This window comes from Amphiura filiformis, chromosome 15, assembly GCF_039555335.1.
Source record: "Amphiura filiformis chromosome 15, Afil_fr2py, whole genome shotgun sequence".
NCBI classification, from domain to species: Eukaryota; Metazoa; Echinodermata; class Ophiuroidea; order Amphilepidida; family Amphiuridae; genus Amphiura; species Amphiura filiformis.
This window is the reverse complement of record NC_092642.1, coordinates 31,172,567-31,197,208: the sequence shown is the minus strand read 5'-3', so window position 1 is coordinate 31,197,208 and position 24,642 is coordinate 31,172,567. Positions and strand designations below refer to the sequence as shown.

At 37.6% G+C, this 24,642-nt stretch overlaps 1 protein-coding gene across 1 annotated transcript in view; it reads right to left on the bottom strand.

The window, feature by feature from the left end:
* Nucleotides 1–24,642, bottom strand: part of LOC140170866 (uncharacterized) — a 47,224-nt gene that overhangs the window by 10,521 nt on the left and 12,061 nt on the right. Inside the window, exons 9-32 of the mRNA XM_072194074.1 lie at nucleotides 24,267–24,400; nucleotides 23,619–23,868; nucleotides 22,459–22,840; nucleotides 20,605–21,801; nucleotides 20,317–20,429; nucleotides 19,196–19,833; nucleotides 15,524–16,758; nucleotides 14,511–14,741; nucleotides 14,121–14,232; nucleotides 13,540–13,730; nucleotides 12,970–13,102; nucleotides 12,431–12,607; nucleotides 11,892–11,993; nucleotides 10,332–11,015; nucleotides 9,913–10,158; nucleotides 9,031–9,303; nucleotides 7,850–8,104; nucleotides 6,435–6,695; nucleotides 5,051–5,308; nucleotides 3,910–4,173; nucleotides 3,139–3,474; nucleotides 2,122–2,244; nucleotides 958–1,047; nucleotides 504–623 (exon numbers count right to left, since the gene is read on the bottom strand). Coding sequence (XP_072050175.1) covers nucleotides 504–623; nucleotides 958–1,047; nucleotides 2,122–2,244; nucleotides 3,139–3,474; nucleotides 3,910–4,173; nucleotides 5,051–5,308; nucleotides 6,435–6,695; nucleotides 7,850–8,104; nucleotides 9,031–9,303; nucleotides 9,913–10,158; nucleotides 10,332–11,015; nucleotides 11,892–11,993; nucleotides 12,431–12,607; nucleotides 12,970–13,102; nucleotides 13,540–13,730; nucleotides 14,121–14,232; nucleotides 14,511–14,741; nucleotides 15,524–16,758; nucleotides 19,196–19,833; nucleotides 20,317–20,429; nucleotides 20,605–21,801; nucleotides 22,459–22,840; nucleotides 23,619–23,868; nucleotides 24,267–24,400 — 7,805 coding nt within the window. The remainder of the gene's footprint in view (nucleotides 1–503; nucleotides 624–957; nucleotides 1,048–2,121; nucleotides 2,245–3,138; nucleotides 3,475–3,909; nucleotides 4,174–5,050; nucleotides 5,309–6,434; nucleotides 6,696–7,849; nucleotides 8,105–9,030; nucleotides 9,304–9,912; nucleotides 10,159–10,331; nucleotides 11,016–11,891; nucleotides 11,994–12,430; nucleotides 12,608–12,969; nucleotides 13,103–13,539; nucleotides 13,731–14,120; nucleotides 14,233–14,510; nucleotides 14,742–15,523; nucleotides 16,759–19,195; nucleotides 19,834–20,316; nucleotides 20,430–20,604; nucleotides 21,802–22,458; nucleotides 22,841–23,618; nucleotides 23,869–24,266; nucleotides 24,401–24,642) is intronic.

The window sequence follows — 24,642 nt, the reverse complement described above, 5'->3', positions numbered from 1 at the left end:
CAACAGTTTGGACTGGTAGACCCATGCCCCCTGGCACTGCCACTGAAATTTAAAGACCCATTCAGTGACCCAGCGCAAGTGTAAATATTAAAATTATTTATAAATTGCTTAAAAGTGATGGATAAGTCATTCAAGATCTGTATTTGAAAGAAGAATGCAAACATGGCAAAGTGAGCATCTTATTCACCATCCAATATATGACCACCAATTCAAGGTGATAAATTCTGCAGAGTATACAAATGCTGATTTCTATCGCATTCATGCTAAAAACTCACAATATTTGTCATAAAAATACCAGGCAAACACAGCTAGGGAGTTAGCACTTTGAATGGCTTCTAATAACACGTCCTCTTCATCAGCAATAGTCTCATGGCATAGATGCCACTTACCCAGGCTACTTGGGCCCAAGAATGATTCAAATTACCTTTAACAGCTTGACCAACATTTTAGTCTAACGAAATCACATTCATTCTAATTGAGAATGTTATCCAATAAAATGTTACCTTGTTCACAAATAATTCCATGGTAACCGTTAGGACAGCTACAGTATATACCAAGACCTTCTGTATCTTCCATGCATGTCCCATCGTTAAGACAGGGACAGTAGTTTTCGAAGAGGACATCTGAAAAATAAGTACAAATTTATTCTTCATGTTCGTGATAGTGTATAAGACTAGAACACATGTTTTGTTAGTGATATTTTAAGAGCACTCATGCTAAAGGGGTGATTCTTTGGCGCACACTGTCTTTGTTCAAGCATAATGTGTCAATAGTTAGATTTAAAGCAAATGTCCCTGGGACTACTATTGTGGCATTGTTTTGAGTCAGTTTCGAATAATTATAGTACGGGGTTTGACCCCATCCCATAACCGTCCCAATCCGTTGGTGCTTTTGGTTTCACAATCTATACAAGGACATGAAATGTAATGATTATTAACTCTCTGATATTATACTTACTTGGTAGACAAGCATGTCGAGTGTCATCGAAGAGACAAATGGAGGTATCCGAGCACGGCATATCAGAACATGGATGATCCGGGGTGATATCTTGTGCGGTAAAATGGTAACCAGAACAAACTATTTAGCTTACAGCCCAAATTTGTGTTATGATTATTATAAACGTACATAAATTTATTGATTTAATTCGTTTTACAATTTTGTTATAAATCTCAGTACTATTATTCTACCAAATCACATTCAGAGTGCCATGAGATCAGGTAGACTTATATGAATGATGGTCAAGCTCACCAGACCGAGACAACCCGGAAACGGTGTAAGGCGATCGCTAGATACCTCAGTGTCAGCGCAGCCATTGGCTCAAATTATTGTCTGGAAGTAGCGCGCTCGAACTATTTTGCAACGATAGTGGTTTGCCGATTTGCTGAGGTATCTGGCAATTGTCCCATCAGCCATCTTTGGTTTCTTATCATTTTGTATTTCTTCTTCACTTTTGTGCAATTATTGCATTACTATGCTTCGATTGTATTATATATGTTGTGTATTACTGTGGTTATATGTGCAATTAAAGATATGGACATTTAGTTAGTTAGTTAGTTAAATAATTAGTTAAATAATTAGTTACTAAGGTACCCAGCAAATGTTTTCGACATCATTCGTAAAAGGTTAGAAAAGGTTGCCAGAAAACGTTTATATGTCGGGTTATATAAAGGACATATATTATAAAGAGAATAAAACGTTTTCATAACATTCAAAAACATTTGTTGATAACCTACTGCAAATATTCTAACATAATGTTATTCAAGTGTTGACAAAATATTTGGCAAAAAATGTTTGCGAAAAATATTTTTAGAAACATTGTTGTAGTGTGTTTCCACATAAAACGTTTTAAAACGTTTCCATGACCTTGAAATAACTCGACATTTATTAAAACTTTTTTCATTTAAACCAAACCCCAAAATATAACATGCTTAAAACGTTTTAAAAACATTTTTGTGTTTGCTGGGTAGGTAGTTAGTTAGAGTTGTGTATTATTATTATTATTATTATTATTATTATTATTATTATTATTATTATTAATATTGAATGAATGAATGAATGTGATACGAATGAATGAGTGAATGAAAGTTAAGTTTATCACCAAAGAGTTCCTAGATATCTTACCTATAGCGGTTTCACAGTGTGATCCAGTAAACCCTTGCGTACATTGGCAGATATAAGACCCTCTGTCCCCAGTGTAACATGTACCTTCATTCATGCAGGGAGAAGAACTGCAACCTGAAACAACTGATCAACGGAAAACAAAACAATTCAAAAGTTACAAGATGCTTCAAGAACCTGATAGCTTATTCTATGAAATCAAATCACTGAAAAAAGCACTGACATCTGAAATGAACACTGAGCATGCTGAAAAAAACGGTCTCCGTAATAACAACTAAAATAATCACTGAAACACTCACTGAAATTTGATCATTTCAGTGGGATTAGTGCGTTTCAGTGTGATTATTGAAATGACCTTGGACACTAATCACACTGAAACTTGCTAATCCCACTGAAATGATCAAAATTACAGTGAGTGTTTCAGTGATTATTTTAGTTGTTATTACAGAGACCGTTTTTTCAGCATGTTCATTTCAGATGTCAGTGCTTTTTTCAGTGATTTGATTTCATGTAGTGTCTGTAGGAAGAGTATATGGCTTGAAACCCTCCATGAATTTCAGAAAGATAAAAACAGGCGTAGATGTTCCCACAGTTGTTTGAAACCTAATAGTGGCGGCGACAGGCTTTTTTTCCAGGGGCATTGGGGAAAAAGAGAATTTTAGGGGGGGATAAAAACATTTTGCGCAAAATTACTGCAAAAAGTGAAAATTTTCGTAATTTTGGGTTTTTACCGGGGGGCGGCAGAGTTCTGACTGGGGCCCCATGCCCCTTGGCACTGCTACTAAAACTTGACGTAATATGTGTTCGTCAGATGACTCACATCATAGGGCTAACATTTGTGAAAACTTGGGCTTTTAGATAGAGGAATGTGGTCTAAATAACACAAACACAGGCAAGCTATTCAATTAAAATAACAGGTTTTCTCTTTTAATGTGCCACATAATGTCATTTATAACAAACTTAAATATATTCTTCTAAATGGGAGCAAAGAATAGACAATGTACTTTAGAAGCACCTCACCTTGTTCGCAACGTGATCCAGTAAAGCCACCGATGCACATACACTGATACCCTGGTGTCCCAAACACACGTAGGCATGTACCGCTATTCACACACGGTGAAGGATCGCATGCGTCATTCTGACACTGAACACCGCTAAAACCATTTGCGCATGTGCATGTGTATCCGCTATTACTTGCTGTACATATTCCACCATTAAGACAAGGATTTGAGTCACAGGAGTTACAGGTGTCACCTGTAAGACCAGATGGACAGGTACAGGTGAAGGATGATTGTGCAGTGGAGGCACCCGTAGCGCAGACTCCTCCAAATTCGCAGGGGTTTGGCATGCATGGAGCTGGGGGAAAAAGAAACAACATTGACGACCGTTACTTCGAGATTATCGGAGATGATCCTTCGGGCAAGAAAATGTTGCCGCGGAATATCGTCAACTAGCAAAATTAATAGCACAATAAGATGTATATTTGCTTTATCAACATTTTTAATCATTTTCGAAATGATAATGCACATATTTTCACATTTTCAATCAAATTGAAAATGATAAATTAACCTTTCTATCACGAAAGAGCGCTTGGCAATATTATTTTAGTTTCGTTCGGCATTATCAAATCCGGCGAATATTTCAGCAATGTAACCTCTATGGGGGTGTCATTTATTATATTTTGTTAATCTTTAAATTTCACATTGTCCACCAGGGGAGATAATCTTCGAGGCTCGATTCTTTCACACTGAATTGATCTTTCTAAATGTATTTTTTATTGAAAATACTTACATTCGATAATATTGACAGTGAAAACACACTCATTCACATTTTGGAATGCATCGGTGAAAGTATATAAGACTCGTGTAGTTCCAACCTCAAAGAAATCCCCAGATTGGTACGAGGCCCGCACAGTCGGTGCCATGCCAGAGTCATCTATGACTTGCGGTTCAGACCATGATGCTGTTGTACCTTGAGTTCCCAATGGAATTAAATGAGTGATATCGTCAGGGCAAAATAAGATGACTGGTGGCGTGGTGTCAACTTGCAAACCATCTGTTAATAAAATATAGGAATCATTTTACAGTCATACTATGTCTCCCGGCTATGTCTTTATCCACCTCCTCACCTCGCCAATGTCAGTGGCGCACCGGCCCAAATTTCATCATTAATGGGACAAATACGCACGAAATTGGACTAAAAGAGGCTAAAAGACTTTGCGAAAAATGTTTCAATATGGACGGCTTGTACACACGGCTCTGGAACCGTCGTGTTACCGACAACCTTGCGATGTATGATAACTCGTCCTCAAGCCCAAACACCATCCCCTCACTGCCTATACAGTGCGTATCATAATAAAGTAAACAGAAAAATATCACCAGATTAAAAGTATGAAGTATTAGAGCATTAATAATAATAATAATAATAACGCATTTATGGGGCGCCTTATGCCAGAACTGACCTCAAGGCGCCTTACAATAATATACTAAACTACACATATAAAATATCTTAAAAGTACTATCTTAAGCTACAACAAACATTAATCTAGTTGTCCTCCAACAAGTGTACAATCAGTTGCCTTTGACCATTTATAAAGACTCATCAGTGGCTATTATTGTAAAAATGCAGTGGCGCAAAGTCATTAAAATCAAAACACATGAAAATCACATGTTTCACCACTCTTTTTAGTAATCTGATGTTCCACCACTGGGTTTCTTCCTGTGAAATCAAATCAAAGTCCTCCTGCACACCTTGGAGACGCACTCCAGAGACGCACAATGCACAAGATTCAACTAGAGCATTTTGACCAATACCAAAATACGTTTTAATCTAGTTTTCAAACTGTTTATACTTTATCCGCATTGTTCCAGGAACTTCTTGTCTCCTATGCCGCGCCATGAATCTTGATTGGCAATGTTACACATATATCTACCAGTGACAATGATGTCAAAGAGGCATGTAGCTCGATTCCCAGCACCATCTGTAAATGTGTACGTCACAGTAGTTGATCCAATGCTGAATGATGAACCAGGGGCATGAGATCTACCTAACGATGGCATCACTCCTGAATCATCACGTGACGTTGGCTCATTCCAACGTACAGTAACGGTATTGTCACCCGGGAGGGTCGTTATCCTGATATCATCAGGACATCCGGTTATCACTGGTGGAACATCGTCAGGAGAATCACCTTCATGGTTTGAGAAAATATTTAAAAATATAGATTCTTAGGAGTTAGCAAAACAAAACAAAAATATAACAAATCTGACAATTTACGTTTAATATTGTATCTCTGGCAGAGTATGATTATTTATAGGTTAATAAATGCGTATCACTTGTTTGGAGTGAAATTGTACAAAATAATGCACGCGTACTAAGCTATGTTGCATCAACATCTCAGTACAAGTGCATTATTCTGTACAATTTCTCGAGCAATTTCTCGACCTATTTCATACACGAGAAAAAAATCCCGTGATTTTTGCTATTTTAATAACAAAATTGCCACAAAAAATATTTGAAAATGCAAGCAAATACAAATGCATCCACCCGCCTGAAAAATGAACGCATCCGAAAGCACTGCGCGTACAACATTTATGCACTGATTGGTTCTCATCATCTAGGAGTGTATGAATCATGATTATTACTTTAGGGAAAACACGACAGAAAACAGATTACACAAAAGCATGACAGACTGCAGTATTTATATGTGACCTGTCACGGCGAATGAGCCGTAAATTCCTCCCCCGGTCAAAATTGTTTTATTTTGTGTTTAGAAAATATACATCATAATCTTTCAAATGTATATTATTTGACTTCAAACGATATCCAGTAGTGGGGTTATGGTTTGTTGAACTTTGCTCCTTCAACAAAATGGTAGCTTTTTCGTTTCTACGTGTGTCTCTTTTTCCACATTGCTGGCAATAAATATCAAACTGTCATAATTGGCTGTCATATCAAATCATACCCAAGTCAACGAGATACAAGAAAGTTCTCTCATTGTTAACTGTTGGTTATACATACCTATACAAAATACAATGCCTGGTAACCCACCATTTGAACAGGATTTAGCCAAAGCAAACAAAGACCCGCAGAGCTATTAAAAATTCTATTGCCATCTAAGGTAGAAGCTTATTATCCTCTTCAATAATAGGATTATTGATTGGTGTTTGACTATCAAAATGAGATGTCGCGCCAGCTAGAGATGCCGATGAATACGACCTGCATACACATTTTACACTGTAACTCAGAATACAATTTGGGGAATTTACTGCCCATTCGAGCTGTACGGTCACATAATTTGTTTTTAAATTCCATACCTAGAATATTTATATCAAAAGAGCACGTAGCCATGTTACCAAAAGAATCGGTAAACGTGTAAACTACCGTTGTGATCCCAGTACGGAATATGTCTAGTGGTCGATGTGTCTGGCTGATGATTATCGGTCCACTCGGATCAGTAGATGTCGGTTCAACCCACCACATATGTATCTGGTTGATACCAGGAGGTACAACAATAGAGTATCCGCTGGGACAGTTTAGGATCTCCGGCGGAGTATTGTCTCCGCCTGATATTCTAGCTGTTAAAAACAATACCGTAAACATGTTCAAAAGCTACATTGGACAATGTTAAAATTGTCAAGACGACACGCCATTCAAGGTAGGTGGTCAGGTTTGTTGTATTGTATTTTGTACCTCGCATTGAGATCTGTACCAAAATAATCCAAAGTAAATTGCATTAGCCCTTTTGATATAAAAGACGTGTTTCACAATGGCACATGTGTGGTATACCACAATTTTGGATGAGGCTATCACTTTTTCATTCATAACATGGATTATGAGGAAAAATAGTATGAGCTTTTTTTCTGATGCCAAATTCTCCATTTTGATAGGGAAAAGTGGGGGAATCAGGCTTTCGACCAGGTCACCCATCTCTAAGTGCTTTAGGAGAAAAAAGAATTTAAAGCTATTACAATTGCAGGATAAGATATATTATCTATTTTATGGTTTGTAAAACAACATCATTTGCAAAGGACAAACCTAAAGCCCGAGGAGAGGGTACTTAACTTACATTTTGGGGCTTGATGAACTGACATTTCAACATTTTTGAGCGTCCAGTGAACTAGATTTGGGCAAAATTAGGAGGTTTTTTAATTGAGCTAAGCATGCTAAGGGAGAGGCGAAATATCATTATCTTCGGAAAGGGCTCATGAATATTTTTTCCTAAAAAGACTTACAATTTTTATGCCTCTTTGAAAAAAAAATAGATATCTTCAAATCGAAAAGTCAAAATTTTCAAATAATGGCGGGTTTCCTCCCATCTACACACACTTTAAGTACGTATCATTAGATTTATAAAGCTTACCTCGCGCACTGTTAAATGTCCAAAATATGAATTTTTAATAATTTGACGTAAAATTTATATTATATCATCAATTTCAACAAATTTAAAGAAAAACGAATATGAGAAAAATAGAAGGCACATTAAAGATGGAGAAAAACAGAAGACACATTCAAGCCTTTTGTATTCGGAAAAGGGACCTTCGAAATAGCAAACCTTCGACAAAGAGATGATACAAACAAAGAGGAGCGGAAAAAGTGGTCATTCAATTCAGAAACACTGTTATTTAACATGTTTAATAAGCTTGTCTAAATTGAATGGTGATACAATGGATTATGTTGCAATTAATGGTGGCATAACCCATTTTACTTAATTTGGCTGGCATATATTTACCAATTTCTACAGTGAACCTGCACGTTGCTGAATTGCCTGCTTGGTCTGTGAAAGTGTAAACTACTTGAGTGGAACCGATAGTGAAGTCACCCCCTGACGTATGCGTCATGTTTATTGTTGGTGCTATCCCCGAGTTATCAGTAGCTGACGGCTCGATCCAATTTACACTCAGTGATGTGCTTCCTTCTGCTAGTGTTCGTCTAATCGGACCGGGGCAGTATAAGACCACAGGAGGTACAGCATCTGCTTCTTCATCTAAAAATTGAATAATTAAAAGTAATAACAATGAATAACAATGTCAGTAAAAGACGTTTAATGGAAAACTGATAGACACATTTTACAGTTTCTGTGGAACTGTCTACCAGCTTATCCATGTCTTACCAAGTTCTCACAGTACCAGTTTCTAGACTCATATCTACTGGCAGGACCTTCCACCACACTGCAGTTCACGTTTGGAATAGCCTACCTGATGGAGTAGACGGAGACATACCTGACAACTGCGTACCATCCTTCAAGAGCAGAGTGCATAAGCTTTTATTTAATTTTTTCCCATGTCTCATGTTTACTGTACCCTTTCACTCTTGTTGCTCCTAAGCTGCTGCGAACCACTGATTGGCCCATGTCAATGACTTTTATAGTGCATAGGTACCAATATAAGTTCTTGACTTGTGTCACTCCTCATGGGCTATTGTTCACTCTAGCATTTTTTTTTAAATAAGCAGATTGATTTTGATGTTTATACTTATGTTTGTACCTACCAATTATTACAAAGAAGCTACACGTGGCTGTATTCCCGGATGGGTCGGAAAATAAGTATGCTACTTGTGTTATCCCGACAACAAACACATATCCTGGAAAGTGGGATTGAGCTACGAGCATACTAACTCCCGAGTCATCGACCGCATTGGGTTCTATCCAAGATACAGTGCGTACTGGAGAATCAGAAGACACGCTATAGGAGACAGTATCTGGGCATCCAGTTACTACTGGTGGTGTTGTTTCAACTGGAGGTGTGACAACCACTTCTTCCATTGTGGAATAAGAGATATATTATTATTGCCAAGATAATAGCTTTCCATTATTGTTATTTTTATCATGTCGTCACTGGGACATAAATAAAATTATGACAATTGATACCGATTTTCTTTTCTTGCATGACACTTTACGCGATTTATACTTACCAATGTTTACGGAAAAAATACAGCTGGCTGTGTTTCCAGCTTGGTCAGAAAATATGTATTCTATTTGTGTTATGCCCACAAAAAACACCTCTCCTGGAAAACGAGATTGACTAATGAGCATAGCCACTCCTGAATCATCGACTGCACTGGGTTCCATCCAAGAGACAGTTTGAAATGGTGTATTAGATGACACATTGTAGGTGACAGACTCTGGACATCCATTGATAATTGGTGAACCTGTATCTACTGGAGGTGTGACAACAGTTTCGTCTACTAAATGAAGCATAGTAAGAACATAAATAAATAGGGTGAATTCCAACGAATACTAGCCCCGCCGCTTTGTTATAGCCACTAATACTATGACTTATGATATGCATCTTTAACGGAATTGATTAATTTTAATGACAATTATCGTATAAATGTATTTCTTGTAGCAATTTGAAGTATTTCAGTCTTTAACCGAAGAGTGATCTTCAAATCAACCTGTATAACACCAGGTGATACTAGTGAAGAATACCCGCTTTTAATGCATTTATCGCTGTCTACTTACTGCTTTGGATCCCGTAGCTTTATAGCGTTATGTTAAAAGATGTCAGTATGATAAAAGTCAATATTACAAAATGTAGTGTATACAACTTCAGACACTCGTTATAGTTATAACTATACTATTCCATATGTGAAAGTCACAGCACTCTTATATGGAAATATAAGGAGCGCATTAGCCCTAAAATATCGATTTCCAACAACATTTTAAAGATAATTCAATTTTGACGGTGGTGGAATTCTTTAAGCGAGAGTTGAGATTGCAGCACTTTAGATGCTATGATTACTATGCCATGATTACTAATGATTTTTTTTTTATTATGTGTTGTTTTTCCTTACCAATAACTATGGAAAAACTACATGTTGCTGTGTTTCCAGACGCGTCAGAAAATATGTATTCTACTTGAGCTGTTCCGATGAAAAAGGTTTGCCCTGGAAAATGCGACTGAGTCACGAGCATAGACACTCCTGAATCATCGACTGCACTGGGTTCCGTCCAAGAGACAATACGAGATGGTGAATTAGATGGGACAGTAAAAGTAACAGGCTGTGGGCAATCATTTATCACTGGTGGCCTCGTATCAACTGGAGATATAATAGAAAATTTCAAATATATTTTTGTTAGTTTCAACACAAGGCATTGCACTAAACAAAGTGAAGAAGCTGCAATAGATGCATGCATTAATTATACAAATTAATTATTCAAACTTAATAAAGCAAGGAAGATAAAGAAAATAGAGGTATATCTGAATAGTTACCTTGCGGCACCGTGCAGCTTTGAATTTTAACTTCCGTTGAATCTTCCCAAACATCTCCATTAGAAGATTCTGTACTTTTGATTGTAACATTGACATAAAATGACGGCAAAGTCCAATTTATTAGCCAGAATGTAAGCAAAGGCAAAACTTCGTGTTGTATCAAATACTCTCCGACGCCAAGAGAATCAGCTGGAAATACAAATACTTTCTCCGGCGTACCTGATATCAGTACAGTTATGTTCTCGGAACTGTCCATATCTCTCCCTTCAGCGCTGATATTAAACGGAACTTGTGTCTGGTTTGTATTAAAACATATCGGTGTTATCTGGTAAGACACTGGGTCTGCTAATGCTTCAACGTTGACGGGTACAATACCCTCACGAGTGACCTGACCGTTGGAAGTTATTGTGGTGGCAGAAAGTGTTAACTCAATGGACCCGTGCATGTTCGGAGGGGGCGTTAGAAGTAACCCTGAAAGAGCCTCGATTGGTAATAGCCAGTTTTCTCCAACCTTTGTGCCGCTGCTAAGATATGCTCCTGGTGGGAAATTTCTGAACATCACTTGTGTTCGAGATGTTGGGTTCGTATCACCTGTACGAACACTGACAGTCAGATTGACGGGGGTATCTTCCAATGTGTTAGCCACCTGAATACCGATAATGGGTGGTTCTATTGGCGGAATTGCTATAAAAATGTGCAAAACATATTTGATATTATCCATGGAAAGTCGTAAACAGGTAAAGTTTCGAATAAAATAATGTAAACTATATGTTAACTACTGTACCCAGTGGGCACACCCGACGTTGAAATTTCAACGTTGTATCAACGTTGAAATTTCAACGTGATTTCAACTAGCCTCTAGGTTGAAATCAGGTTGAAATCCTAACCTGTGCCCACTGGGTTGCTCATGCACATACAGTAACAGTTCTCCCTCTTAGAAAAAGGGTTATTGGTTGTGCTATATGTAAAGCCCTCCAGAGAAAAGGTTCTTGAAAATTAAATAACCCCAAATGTTTTTCTGGCATTCCTTTTGGGTACTTCGTAAAATCATCTAAGGTTCCACCGTTCCGTTCTGCCCTGTGTACCTCCATTGTCTGACTATATCATTTACCACTTATATTGCTTTGAAAAAAGGACTGTTAACCATAAACGGGTATGAAAAATTAAAATGGAAAACGACACTGATCTGTTTACACATTTTGCTTTAAAAAGTTGGTCTGTAACAAACAATTTTCATTTGTATTCCTTCTAATGATAATAGGAAGCTCACGATCTTGTAGAGGCTTTGGGAGTGTACACAAAAGTTCAGGCAGGCTTGAATGGTCTGACTAGGCGAGCCACATGAGAACTGATGGCTATTGGTGCAGAAACAGGTGACATTTATTCTTAGTCTATATGACATCATATGGGAAATCTTAGAAGGTATAATGAATGTTTAGCAAGCTAAAACTTTTACATAACTGTGGGTATGATCTTGATATCCACATTATTGAACACGCATTTAGATTGTGTATAGGAAGCATTAATTGAAGATAATAGATAATATTCATTCACATGTACCTGAATTGCAAGTGTCTCCATACCATCCTTGATAACAGTCGCATAGATTTTCTCCGTAACACACACCAAGACCTGAACAGTTGTTCACCCTATCACAAATAGCTTCAAAACAAAACACAATGTGAACAATAACGCTTTGGAAATCAAAATGGACTTTGCAAGTTCTTTTTAAATTATACTACAGCAGATGTACCTAATCTAATTAGAACATGCAAACAAACAAACAGGACATGGGATACCTTAAAGCATCCCACATTTACAATTCACTTTTTCGGTAAATCCCATAAGCCTTTGCGAGTACACCTGAGATGTCGTCATTTGACGTCACGCCGATCTGCGCCGATGCTCACATCGTTTTGAACATTGTTGACTGCGCATTGCCAGTCGGCGTGACGTCAAAAGACGAGTTCTCAGGTATACTCTTATGGGATTTACCTAAAAGGTGAATCATTCGAGTGTATCGTCTCATCCTATAAGAGACATCTAATATTAGGATGGTTGCATTTGGAAATGACAGTCGAAAACGCAATTCTACTCACCCTTAACATCAGGAAAATGGACTTCTATTGAATTAGCAAAAGACCGAACCGAAGCAGGTGGTGTATTTCCTACGTTGTCAGTGGCTATAGCAGAAATATTGTATCTCATTCCCATAGGAAGGTCAAGGGTTACGATGTTGTCGATCAGATTTTCTTCGATAACCTCTTTGCCAGAATCTGCAACATCCAAATTGTTATTGTTGTAATTTAGTTTATGAGCAAAGTATTTGCAATTGAACAAGATTCTTACTTTCATTTTCATGGAAAAAAACCCTCTAGAAACAGTTTCAACCAAAATTATTCAATTCAACTAGGGCATGCCTTATAGTTATAATCAAAGTATCATTAATCGCTCCTTTGCTAGCAGATGCATTGTATTGATGCTTTGTATTCTTTTTGTAGTTCGAAGGCCATATTCACCAAATCACCTCTTTTTCTTATCGAAAGACTTGTTTACAAAGTAAGATGCCCAAATAGCTTGGTGATAAAAGGACTTAATGAAATAAGCAATTTGCAACGTTCTAGATATTTTTGCGTACCTGTATCCATCCGTATATTAACATACTTCACTCCGGAAGCTACATCGTACTTTTCCAGTTGCAAGGTAAGTATACCAGAAGCAAGTGTGTCCTCTACCAGCGTCACATTCACAGACGGGAGACCAGCATCGATCTACAAATATAACATAATTATGGTGTTATCGTATCTTCATTAATAAATTACCATTCCGTAAGTGATTTATACGACTCAAGTTTTATCATTAGCACATCCCAAATCCCTGATGAGCCGCATTAAATCAAAATATTTGGTGGGCAAAATAGCAGTGGCGTAGCGACGGGGTGGGGGGTAAGGGGTAATTAATTCTGCGCCCCTCCAAGCGCTGCAAGTCAAAACTAATTATGTATCCTTAGCACTGGACGCCACAACCTCTAGCTACGCCACTGGAAAATAGCTGCATGCATGTGCTGCTGCTGATATATGGTATTCAGAATAAAACGGTTCGAATCGAAACCTGACCCTGGATCATTCACCTATATTTTTACATATTAGTTCTAATAAGTCTAACGTGCGTGGTCTCCTACTTTTATTCATAGGCCTAATATCCATACCGTGTTGAAAATAGGTGGTGTGTCGATAGGATCATTCTGATCGAATATAATTCTTGCTTCAGCATCAATCACAGCCAAGTCAGCGGTGCTTCTCTTTGCCCGGACACTGTAGGTAACGAACCCCTGACCATCAGTTCCGTTTTCTGGGTTTGGAGGAAGGAATCCAATCGAAGGATCCGTCGGTTGTTGACCTGCAGGTTTGTAGCATATGGTAAATTCCTGGATGACTTGATAATTTAACTTGTTTTACTAATATTTTTCTACATAATATTTGTAGTTTAGGTTATAGTTAGATCTTAACCTCGTTAGATCGTTTATAAGTCTGATTGGCGTTTTTCTAACATTCAGTGTACAAACGTTTTGATCGGCGATTTAAATGGTATTATTTAGCTCTGAAAATGACCAATGAGAACGATTCCGTAATGTAGGTGATTTAAACAATAAAAGATTTCATCATCTTCAAGATCTAACTTATTCAAAAGTCTTACAAAAACCAAAACGACTATTGTGAGTATGGGTTTCACAATGTTTGTGAATTTTAGCAATAACATATGAACTAGAATTAGACTAATGTATTTTACCTGTTTCTGCATCAATAGCCACCAGTTCCCATGTCGCTTGCCTAGTCAGAATATTCAAGCCTGCCCGAACTCTTACGTACACTCCCAAATCCTCCACAAGATCGTGAGCTTCCTATTATCATTCGATGGAATACGAAAGTAAATTGTTCGTTATAAAATTGTAACTTTTTTAAACAATTCAAAATTTATTAAATATATTTTTTGCAAAATTGTAGTAAAGATGTGTAATTTCCTGTTAATGCTTTTCTGTAAATTATTTTGTTTTGCTTTGTTTGTGTCACATTATTATTTAAACGACCAGAAAGCGAGATCTGCGCTGCATATAATCAGAATGATGATGAACATTACACCGTCAAAATATTTATTTGATAACGAATCAAACAAACATACTTGCAATATTCCACTTGGGTTCTCCACTTCTTGTGTGAAGTTACCAAATCCATAACTGCCTACACGAAGAGTCCTAATATCTATATCCTCATCCAGGGATGTGGCGATAAAAACACGTTGAGCAGGGGCCGTAGCGTTAATGTCATTTTCAAATCGGATTCGATAAGATAACACTGCTTGGACTGGTACAAATCTGGCATCTCCGTATCCAGCGGGTCCGATGATATCATTCTGAAAACAATTGCACGTTTTAATATCATACAGTATATTACATTGTCATATCAGAAAAAAAAAAAGAATTTATAAATCCGATCATCATGATTATAATCTTCTACTTTCTTCTTCCCCATGTTTTAGGTTTGATACATTTTTTAAGCCACCGCGGTACACGAAGATGTCAATAACATTGGGCTATTCCAGAAAATAGATGCACACCCCCTATAGAGGAGTTCGGATATCCAGACTTTTTACTAAGTCGTCAAAGTCAGAGATCCTGAACTTGAGAGCTTATTTTAGACATTTCCGTGATTTTTCCTTAATTTAATTGGATTTCTAAGCTTTTTCAAGCGACAATGGCAACTGGAATTCCAGTCGTTTTCAGAAAGCAATCTTGGAAATCCAGACATTTTTTTGATTAAAAAGTTACTCCTCTATAGCTGGTGTGCATTTATTTTCTGGAATAGCCCATTAGAAGACGTTTCTCTTATTATGACACTTAATGTTTGCAGCTGTTCCGTTAGTTTTGCAATAGTGTCTTGCTCGTCACATTTTTTATGTTTTTTTATTTCCTCGTCATATCAATATGGTACGTATCTATGCGTGTCATAGACCTTTTGATGTATAAATACATATCAATATGTAACTGTATGTATTGTTTGTCATTCATAAGCTATGGTCACTGCTTTTTGTATGTTTTTCGTGTGACGTTAATAAATATATTGAAACGGAAACTGAATATCTAAGACGTTGAAGAAAATATTGTCATAAAATCTGAGCACGAACTTCAAACTTACCGGATCTATTGATCGAGGCCAACCAAGCAAGTTTTCTAAGAAGTTTCTCGCTCCATTCAGGAAGTCATTGGTGATTTTCATCCTAAGATTGTTCAATTTGTCAACAGTGTCTCCAATATTTTCTAGAAATTCATTAAGGCTCTGACCCAATCTGTCTCGAGTATTGCTTATGATGGGGATTATATCATCGATGAAAGTTGACAAACCATTTCTAATATTATTGATTTTGTCACTTATTGTGTCCATGATGCCATTGAATGCCATTGATGCCCTGTCAGTAATGTCCCTGATGCCATTCCTTGCTGTGTCCTTAATTGCTTGCCACTGAGGATCGGTAATATCTCTGACATTGTTTATTGTGTCCAAAACTGTATCCTTAACATTATTTACCCCATTACGTACAGAGTCTGCCCACTGTCTTACAGTATCAATAGCATCATTTTTGATATTATTGAAGGCATCCCCAAATGCATTAGTTGTGCTGTCAAACGTTTGATCGAACGTGTCTTTCAAGCCACGACCAGCTTCTATGAGTGTATTCTTTACATCGTTAAAGGAGTCAGCATCACGCAGATCACGAGCAGTATTGGTAATAATCTCACCGGCTTCGCTAGCCCCACTTCCTAAAGAATCAGTGATATCATCATAGCCATTTATAAGCGAATCTCTTATTTTGTCATAGCCATCTAATGCAGAATCAACAAATTCGTCGACAGTGTTTGAAACTGTAGTTGAGATATCACGACCACCATCGACAAAAGAATCGGAAATACCTTGAAAATCTATGTCTTCAAAAGAATCAATAATACTCCCAGCAGCGACATTGAATGTGTTCTGGATATCATCAAATGCACCGATTACAGTACCACCAATGTCAGTCGCACCATCGTAAAACTCGCTAGCAATGTTGTCAATTTCTCGTCCTACTCTGTCTGCTAACTGTCCCCCGGTGTCTAATAAGGTTTCACCTACTTCACCTGCGAATGTGCCTGCATCTTGAAGAAACTCACCGGCAATATCGGTCAAGTCCTTCACTCTATCCGTGGTATAATCGAAACCATCAATGAAACCATCGCGAACTAACGGCCATGCATGTTTTATTTCTCTTTGAACTGCGTCAATTAACTCGTTTGTGGTTGAGCTAATTGTACTTGCAATGGTAGCAACGACAGTATTCAACCCGTTTCTTCCACTCAACCCGGCTTTTCCGCTAAGTTTTATAATCCCCTTGTACACTATATAATATAAAATAACACAATATTCAAAAAACAGAAAAGAACTCAATAAATAACAAATATAACAGAATCAAAGAGTAACTATCAGAATGATGCGACCAGATATGTTGCACTAACGACAGGTCGTCTCCAAAATATGGATCGTAAGCTACGATGTATCACAACGTCCATTTGACTACAAGGAGATTTAACATTGAAACACATCGCGGAAGTAACTATGGATTAAAAAACAGATATAGAGGGTTTCAGTTCCAAGCCCAGGGCCTAATATTATTAGGCCCTGGGCTTGGAACCGAAACCCTCCCCTCTAGGGATTTTGGAGACAACTTTTTTTTTGAAATCTTACCCATATGGGAATTGAAATCAGGTTGTCTGCAAAAATGTCGACCTTGGGTTAAACAGTGAGGGCGATTTTTTCAAAATGGACGTCAGAATCCCATATAATGGCTTTTAAATACCAATTTGAAGTCATTGTGGGATTTTTTAAATTCATTTTCTTTGTAAATATGGTGTGATATTGAAAAACACTGATTCAGGATATCAGGCATGTATGGCTTTGGATTAACCTTTTTGTTTTGCACCTGCCTTTGATTTTGGCAGGCTATCTAAGAATCATCTATACTCAGAGGTAGGGAACCGATGGAGAATCTGTCAGAATTATGTACTTTCCATGGAGGAGATTTCCTTGAAAATCTGAAGTCCACGGGTATGGCAAGCCAAGGGGTCCAAAAGCGTGGAACTGCTACGCGTAGCTTCTTTCTAGTTACGAGCAGCTGTTTGACCAATCAAAATAGTCAAATTTAATCACGTGGTTGGGTCGTTAGCTGCGCGTAGTATAGTGCTAGGTATCCTCTTTCACAATTATTATCTTGTAATTAATTTACGGAATTAGCATAGATAACAAGCGGGTAAGGAGGCCAAATCACAGCACGTGTCAAGAGAACATGTTGATAATGCCTGGCTAAAATGACACAAAGCATATTTATTTAGTGTTTCCAAGTTTACACCGTGTTTAATAGCAAGTAACTTTATACTCGGGCTGTATTAGCGGTGCAGGGGATATGAAGGTCAAACAACAACTACTACTGATGTAAAGCGCTGTGTAAAAATGTTGCAGGGAAAGCGATATCACATGCCACTGTTAATATGGAGAGAGTAAAATGGGTCATCATTTTTTTCGGAACGGGGGGTCCTAAATTTACAAAAAGTCGGCGTCAATAAAATTGCGGCCCTCACTATTGCGGCATCAAAAATGTTATGACCCCCGACTCCCCACGGTTGTTTGATGTATATAGAATTGGCTTCATTATTAACTAAATACTAACTATAGATGGCGCTATTTATCCTAAATCATAATTCTTTATTTGCAAGAGGTATGTGATTGATACTGCCATTAAAACAGCTGGAATAGATGACACACGCAACAAGGAAATTTTAAAAACATATTTCATGAAGCAATAAAAGGAATTATTTGTATTAAAAGCTTGAACGAGTAATTTCCAGTAACTAAATAGCGCCACCAATTTTGTCATTAATAGATACGTTTTATATCCGAAAAAAGCTTTATAGAATGCTATAAAAGTGAATAATTTTGTAAAAGATGGGAAATTAAAGTTGAGAATGACTCAAAAGCATCTGTATTCATTAGCACGATATCACTTTTAGCTGTTTAAGCCTAAAATTTGGTTGTACATAATGTTTTGTTTGAAAAACTAATAAATGATCCCATCAAACAACCGTGTCCCACCACCGATACACCTTACCCCCTAGACAGGCTAAAATTGTATTGAAATCAGTCTTTTGAATACAATAAACACACTATCTGTAGTCATCTTGTGACTCCTACATTTTGTCATTATCAATGTATGACCCCTCCCCTTATTTTTCTTTCCAAAAAGTATGACCCCCTATATTTGGGATCCCTTCCGAAGAAAATGATAGCCCCTAAATATAGAGCAATCATCATTCTGTTCAGATATTACTTTAATAGCACCTATACCATTTTTTGCTGATATCATACAGATATTTTCATTTACAAAAATTAACAACGTAATATTTGTGAGAGAGGATGTTTACATCAGCTCCACGTGTTTAAAACCGCGAATCTGATTGGTTAATAAGCTGCACGTAATGAGAAAGAAGCTACGCGTAGCAGTTCCACACTTTTGGACCCCTTGGCTTGCCATGCACGGGTATGCAGAGCATATACGTTTGTATTGGACATTTTTACCCTAACAACCATTTGTAAGTGAGAGCTAATAGGCACCTACAGGCGCGTTGATTAAGTTTAGGGTATAAGTACCCACCAGTATCCGATGAGCGACCTCCACCCAATGCCGAAAAGATAGCCCACTGTTAGTTACTGTTTAACATAAAATTACCAAATACAATAGAGAAAACAAAACGAATTAAAAAAATGTAATGGCCTTTCACTTACCCGCTTTAGAACCATAAAGTAGTGGTTTAATTGGAAGGAGGTTTACCGCTGCTTCAACGGCGGTCTCTTGTAGAAGTTGTCCAAATGAAAAATCTTCGTCATCATCGATTGCTACTCTTGTAAGATAACCGAGAGCCCCTCCTACGGCTCCACCTATACCAGTAATAGCAGGGTGCACGAAAACCGATGTTCCACCAGATATAATACCAGTAACAAGGGCACCGGCATAACCACCACGTGTAGTCTTCTCAGTTGTTGCTGCATATATCCCAGTATTTACTACCGCCCCGACAGTGGCACCGCCACCGACGATCACAATAGCTATGACAACTAATGGATTTGTACCTTTGGGGTCTATGTTTTCAATTGGATTGTTATTTGCATAAGAATACAGATTTGTAGATTTGCCAGCAATGCCGTATGGATCAAGAGTAAGAAACCGCCCATGTTGAGGATGGTAGAATCTAGCTCGCATGTAGTATAGTGCTGTGGTTTCTCGGACCTTACGGACACCCCATTGACCAATAAACTGATACCTATTAGTGATGTTTTGTTCCGATGTGATCACGTTTCCAAACGGGTCATATTGGTAAGTATTTTGAATTGTTTGTTGATTATCCGTTAAAGCCATGACTGATCTGCGAAGGCAAGAATGTACCCCACGGTTTATTAATGAATAACATTTATGCTTTTTTTTTATTTTTCAGTATTTCATTTGCAAAACAATGTATGGTGATATTTATAGGTTAATAAATGCGTACCACTTGTTGCTCGAAAAAATGTACAAGTGCATTATTTTGTACATTTTCTCGAGCATATTGAGCAACAAGTAATAAGAATAATATTAAACCATTTCATTTTCGAGTTTTTTTAAAGAAAAATATGTTTTAGAGCTCTTCAAATCACCAACTAGTTCTTATGGAAATGTTACAATATTAAATAGTAGTGCTGGTATACGCTTCGGCATTAATGTAAAAATTGTTATTAAAATTACAATAACCTTAGATAACAATTCTTAGTTGGTCAAAGACTTTGGAAGGATAGACATTAAGACATATAATTTGGGTCCGACAGCTTAGCAATTAATTTATAAGGATTTTATTAAAGTTGTAACAACTAACCCCAAAGCATCGTAATGGTAATAATATATTTGGCTGGTGTTCGAAGGCAACATTGCAACAAGGCCGTGATAAGATGCATGGATGTAATACACCCCAGTCCCCTCGTCATCAACCTGTAATATCAACCCGAATATCAAGTAAACGAAAGCCACAAAAGCTGCTGTACGAGATAATCATGATATTATCTATCATAAAATCAAAACAATGAAATGAATTCTTATGATATAAGTTTTATCAACTTCATAATATCAGCATTTAAGCGGAAATGTTTTAACAGCTTTTACTTACCTCCTCCAATATATCAGCTCCAAAATACCCAAAAGGATCCACAAGATAGGTTGTTGTTCTCTCAGAGCAGATCTGTTGGTACAAGTTTCCTAAGGCATCATAAAGAAAACTACAATCTTCCCTCGAAGTGGCGATGCCCGTGAGTACACTCTCAGCACTGTACGTAAATGTTTCAGTTTCTCCTTGTGCTTGATCGTCTAGTTCAAGCAAGTTTCCATTTAAATCGTATTTGAAACTAATATCGCCACCAAATGATTCGTACTGACTCAGGTTGTTCACTGTATATGCCATATCAAGGTCTCCATATGATTGCACGCGCCTGCTCTTAGCATTATCATATGTTATTCGCGTTTCCCTGCCAGTTGGATCTACCCATCCTGTCACTTGAGATATTGCATCATATCTGTAATTCCAATTACCGTATGTTGTGTTCATAGCCTTGATGCGGTTTCTGACATCAAAACCGTACTCCAAATTAAGAATTGTAGTACTAGTTCCAGAGTTTACACATGATGTTTGAAAGCTTCTTATTTTCTTTCCTCTAGAGTCATACTCATAATCTGTAAAACACCCATTGCCGGTGGCTCTTCTTGAAATGCGACCAAGAGAGTCGAAGCCTACTTCCATAACCGCCACCGCCTTTGTATTATCCAGGACACCAGCAAGTCGTCCTTTATCATCATAAATATAGGTGATGTTATAACCCGTGTTGTCATAAATCCCAGTTCTCTTCGCCCCTTCATACTCATACATAAGGACTCTACCATTGGGGTACTGTACAGATAACGGTAGACCTGATTCTGTGTAATCAATAAGTACCTTACCGATTCCATTCGTTGCTTCTATAACCAACCCTCTGTGGTCATATAAGTAGTAAGTAGCTTCTTCATTAGACGTCTCTTTCGTAACAACGTTCCCGTCTTCGTCGGTTTCATAATTAATAACATCCCCCAAACGCGTTTTGAAGCCGGTTAATTTTTCGGTCTCATCATAATAGTATTCTTCTTTTGAGCCATCCGGAAAGCTGACGTTAACCAGCAAGTCGTTTTGGTACGAAGCTGTCCGAACGTTTCCTTTACCATCTTGTATGTAATTCACATCACCATTGGGTTGTAGTCCAAAAGCATTGACAGCGCCATTTGCATCAACCACAACCAGTTTGTCAGTCGTAACATCGTAGTTTTCTTCGGTTAATACCTGCCATTTAAAACCAAATACAATTATTAGTTTTCAAACAAATGAAAAGTAAAGTAATTTTTTTAGCATAATAAGTGTCGTGTCACCTATACAAACAAGTTTGTTCCGTGTGATTAAGTGGTTTTAGATTTTAAGGTACAAAACAATTTCTTCCTTTCACATGGCCCATTTTAGAAGCAAGTTCAATTATATACTGAATTTTGATTAATGTTTTGATGCTTGCTACGATACCGAACTTCAATCGTTTGCTGTAATATATTATTGTTGTTTGTCCCTAAGGAAGGCATTGTATCTTATTCCCGTGGTTTTGGATATTTGCAGTGTTAGTACACTTCCATAGTTAACATACCGCATTGGTTTATATTTTGTCTTGTTCGTTACATAAAGCTGGTATGTCCAGCTTAAATCTTTCCGAGTTTCTTGTATCATTTTTGATCCTTGGTGTGTTTTATACCTCGTCCGTTGGAGACGACATTGTCTTGATCCTCTTTGTGTATTTGGCAACTTTGTTTTATATTGATATACTTACACACCAGCTCGCCAAAGCATTATTCCAGGGAGTAACCAACTAGAAACGAACTTGAGTGTATTGCATATTCAAGTAAACTCACAGGTTGCACAAACTTAATTGTGTGCTTTCGTATATTATATGCCTACCTGATCTCCAATGAAAGTTGTCTTTGATCCATCCTGATAATTCCGTTTAAACCGATACGACAGTGTACCAGGTGTCTTCACATACCCCAAGTTAGCCATTTCATCATATATATGTATATTTGTATCATTCGACGGTTCTACGTAGGAGACTATTTTAGTACTACCATCATGGTGAAAAGTGATTCCTCTTTCAAGTGTCCCAGAAGAATCATACAGTACAGTACCTGCGTACAGGCCATCTTCGTTGTATGAGTACTGTTGACGCTTTCCATCTGTGGATTCAACACTTTCCAAAGCACCGTCTGAGGTGTATGTATAAAGTACAATCTTGTCATTTACTTCTACTGCCACCAAATACTCGAAATTGCTGTCGTATATGTATCTGTATAAAAACAAATAATACATGGTTAAACTAACAACTATTTTATTAACGCAGCACTTCATAAGGCTTGCAATACTGGATCTTAAATGTCACGTTTAGCCGATTTAGCCTTACCTTTGTCATATTATTGGACCAGCCGATAATACAAACAAGAAAACCCATGAAGTTATTATTACCTGATGATGTTGCAAAGATATTCTTAGGGTATACATCTGTAAGTCATTAGGTTTACGATTTCAATGATGCGCTAGTTCGAAATATCTGTCTAACCCTAACCCTAACCCCAAACCTTACCCTAACACCTATTCTAACAAGCCTTAAAATTGCACATCATTCTCTCGACACCCTTTCACTAACAGTGAAAAATTTGCAACATGAGCCTCTATCTAGTAACATGCTTATTACCCGGGGGGGCACTCAACTTAAATTTTGGTAGGGGTGTGCGGCGCGGAGCGCCGAACTTTGGGAACTGAGAACTGATTTTCGGGTAAAATAGGGGCTTGAAGAACTGAACTTTGGGTCAAATTATAGGCTGTTGAGCTAAAAATTTCCGAATTTTTTCCAAATTTGAGCTTAAAGAGCTACAATTGTCAGAGTTTGAGGCTCAAAGAACTGGATTAGATTCAAATGCGGGGCTTAAGGAACTGCCGGAGAGCCTGAAAAAGGGACCCTTGACCGCCGCACATACCCGTACCACCTTAACATGTGAGTGCCCCCCCCCCCCCCGGGGCTTATTATCTTTATTAACATCGCCATTAATTATATATTGTGTTCTTACCTAGCGACTCTTGGCTCGATCTCCTCATCGGTGAGAGAAACGATGTCAACAAGTCCTTGAGAGTTGTGTTCGAAATCAAGACGTGGACCAAGACTAGACGTTATTGTATTAAGTTTTGATGTCTCATTGTTGTAACTTAGGCTCAGCGTTGCTTGGTCATATTCATTGGTTATCTTCATCAACAGATAGTTATCTTTATCGTAATGATAAAACGATTTTGCAGATAACGCGGCATCTATGAATAAGATCTCTGTGACAAAAGAGGAAGAAGAGATGTAACAGTTGATATATGAGTTGTTCCCACGAAATGAGCGTAAAGTCGCAAGCTGGTGGTTTCGAGACCTTCCAATCGTTGAGTTGCTCTTCTTTGTTCGAAGACACCTCTATAGTTAGTGGTATGGGATGTGAATTCTCAAAGGACATACAACTGCCAATAAATGTATCTTTACAAGACGTGTGCTCAGCCGTGAAAAAGTGATTGTTTCAAATGTGGTGTCATTGTAAAGGAACTAACGAACTAACTATCCATTGATAAGCAACATGATATTAATATATCACAAATAATCTGAGATATAGAGGCTTGAAAAACTTTCCAAACTTTTATTGAGGAGTTTATTTTGAACCTATACTTTTCTTTTTGAAACAAACCTGTTTCCTGTACTACAATTTGTCCAACGGATGGAAACTCGTACAGATTGTAGTCTATCACTGGAAAAACAAACGTCAGCGGGCCACGTTCCAGAACAGCATATCCAATGGTAATTTGACGAAGTTTTGTGTCTCTGGAAATTTTTGGTACAATGCAAAATCATATAAACATTGTTTTATGTAAGTATTGGATGTTTAATTCGAAGACAATACAGAATGTGAACAGATAACAAAGTGTAAAACTTTCCTGCTGCGATGCTATATTCTAAAACCAGTTATTTGAAGGACCTCGTCCAACATGATTATTTAGACTTTGGTGTTACCAACCACTTCTCCATACTTTTACCAGGTATGTCTGTTTTTTATTGTGTTTTTT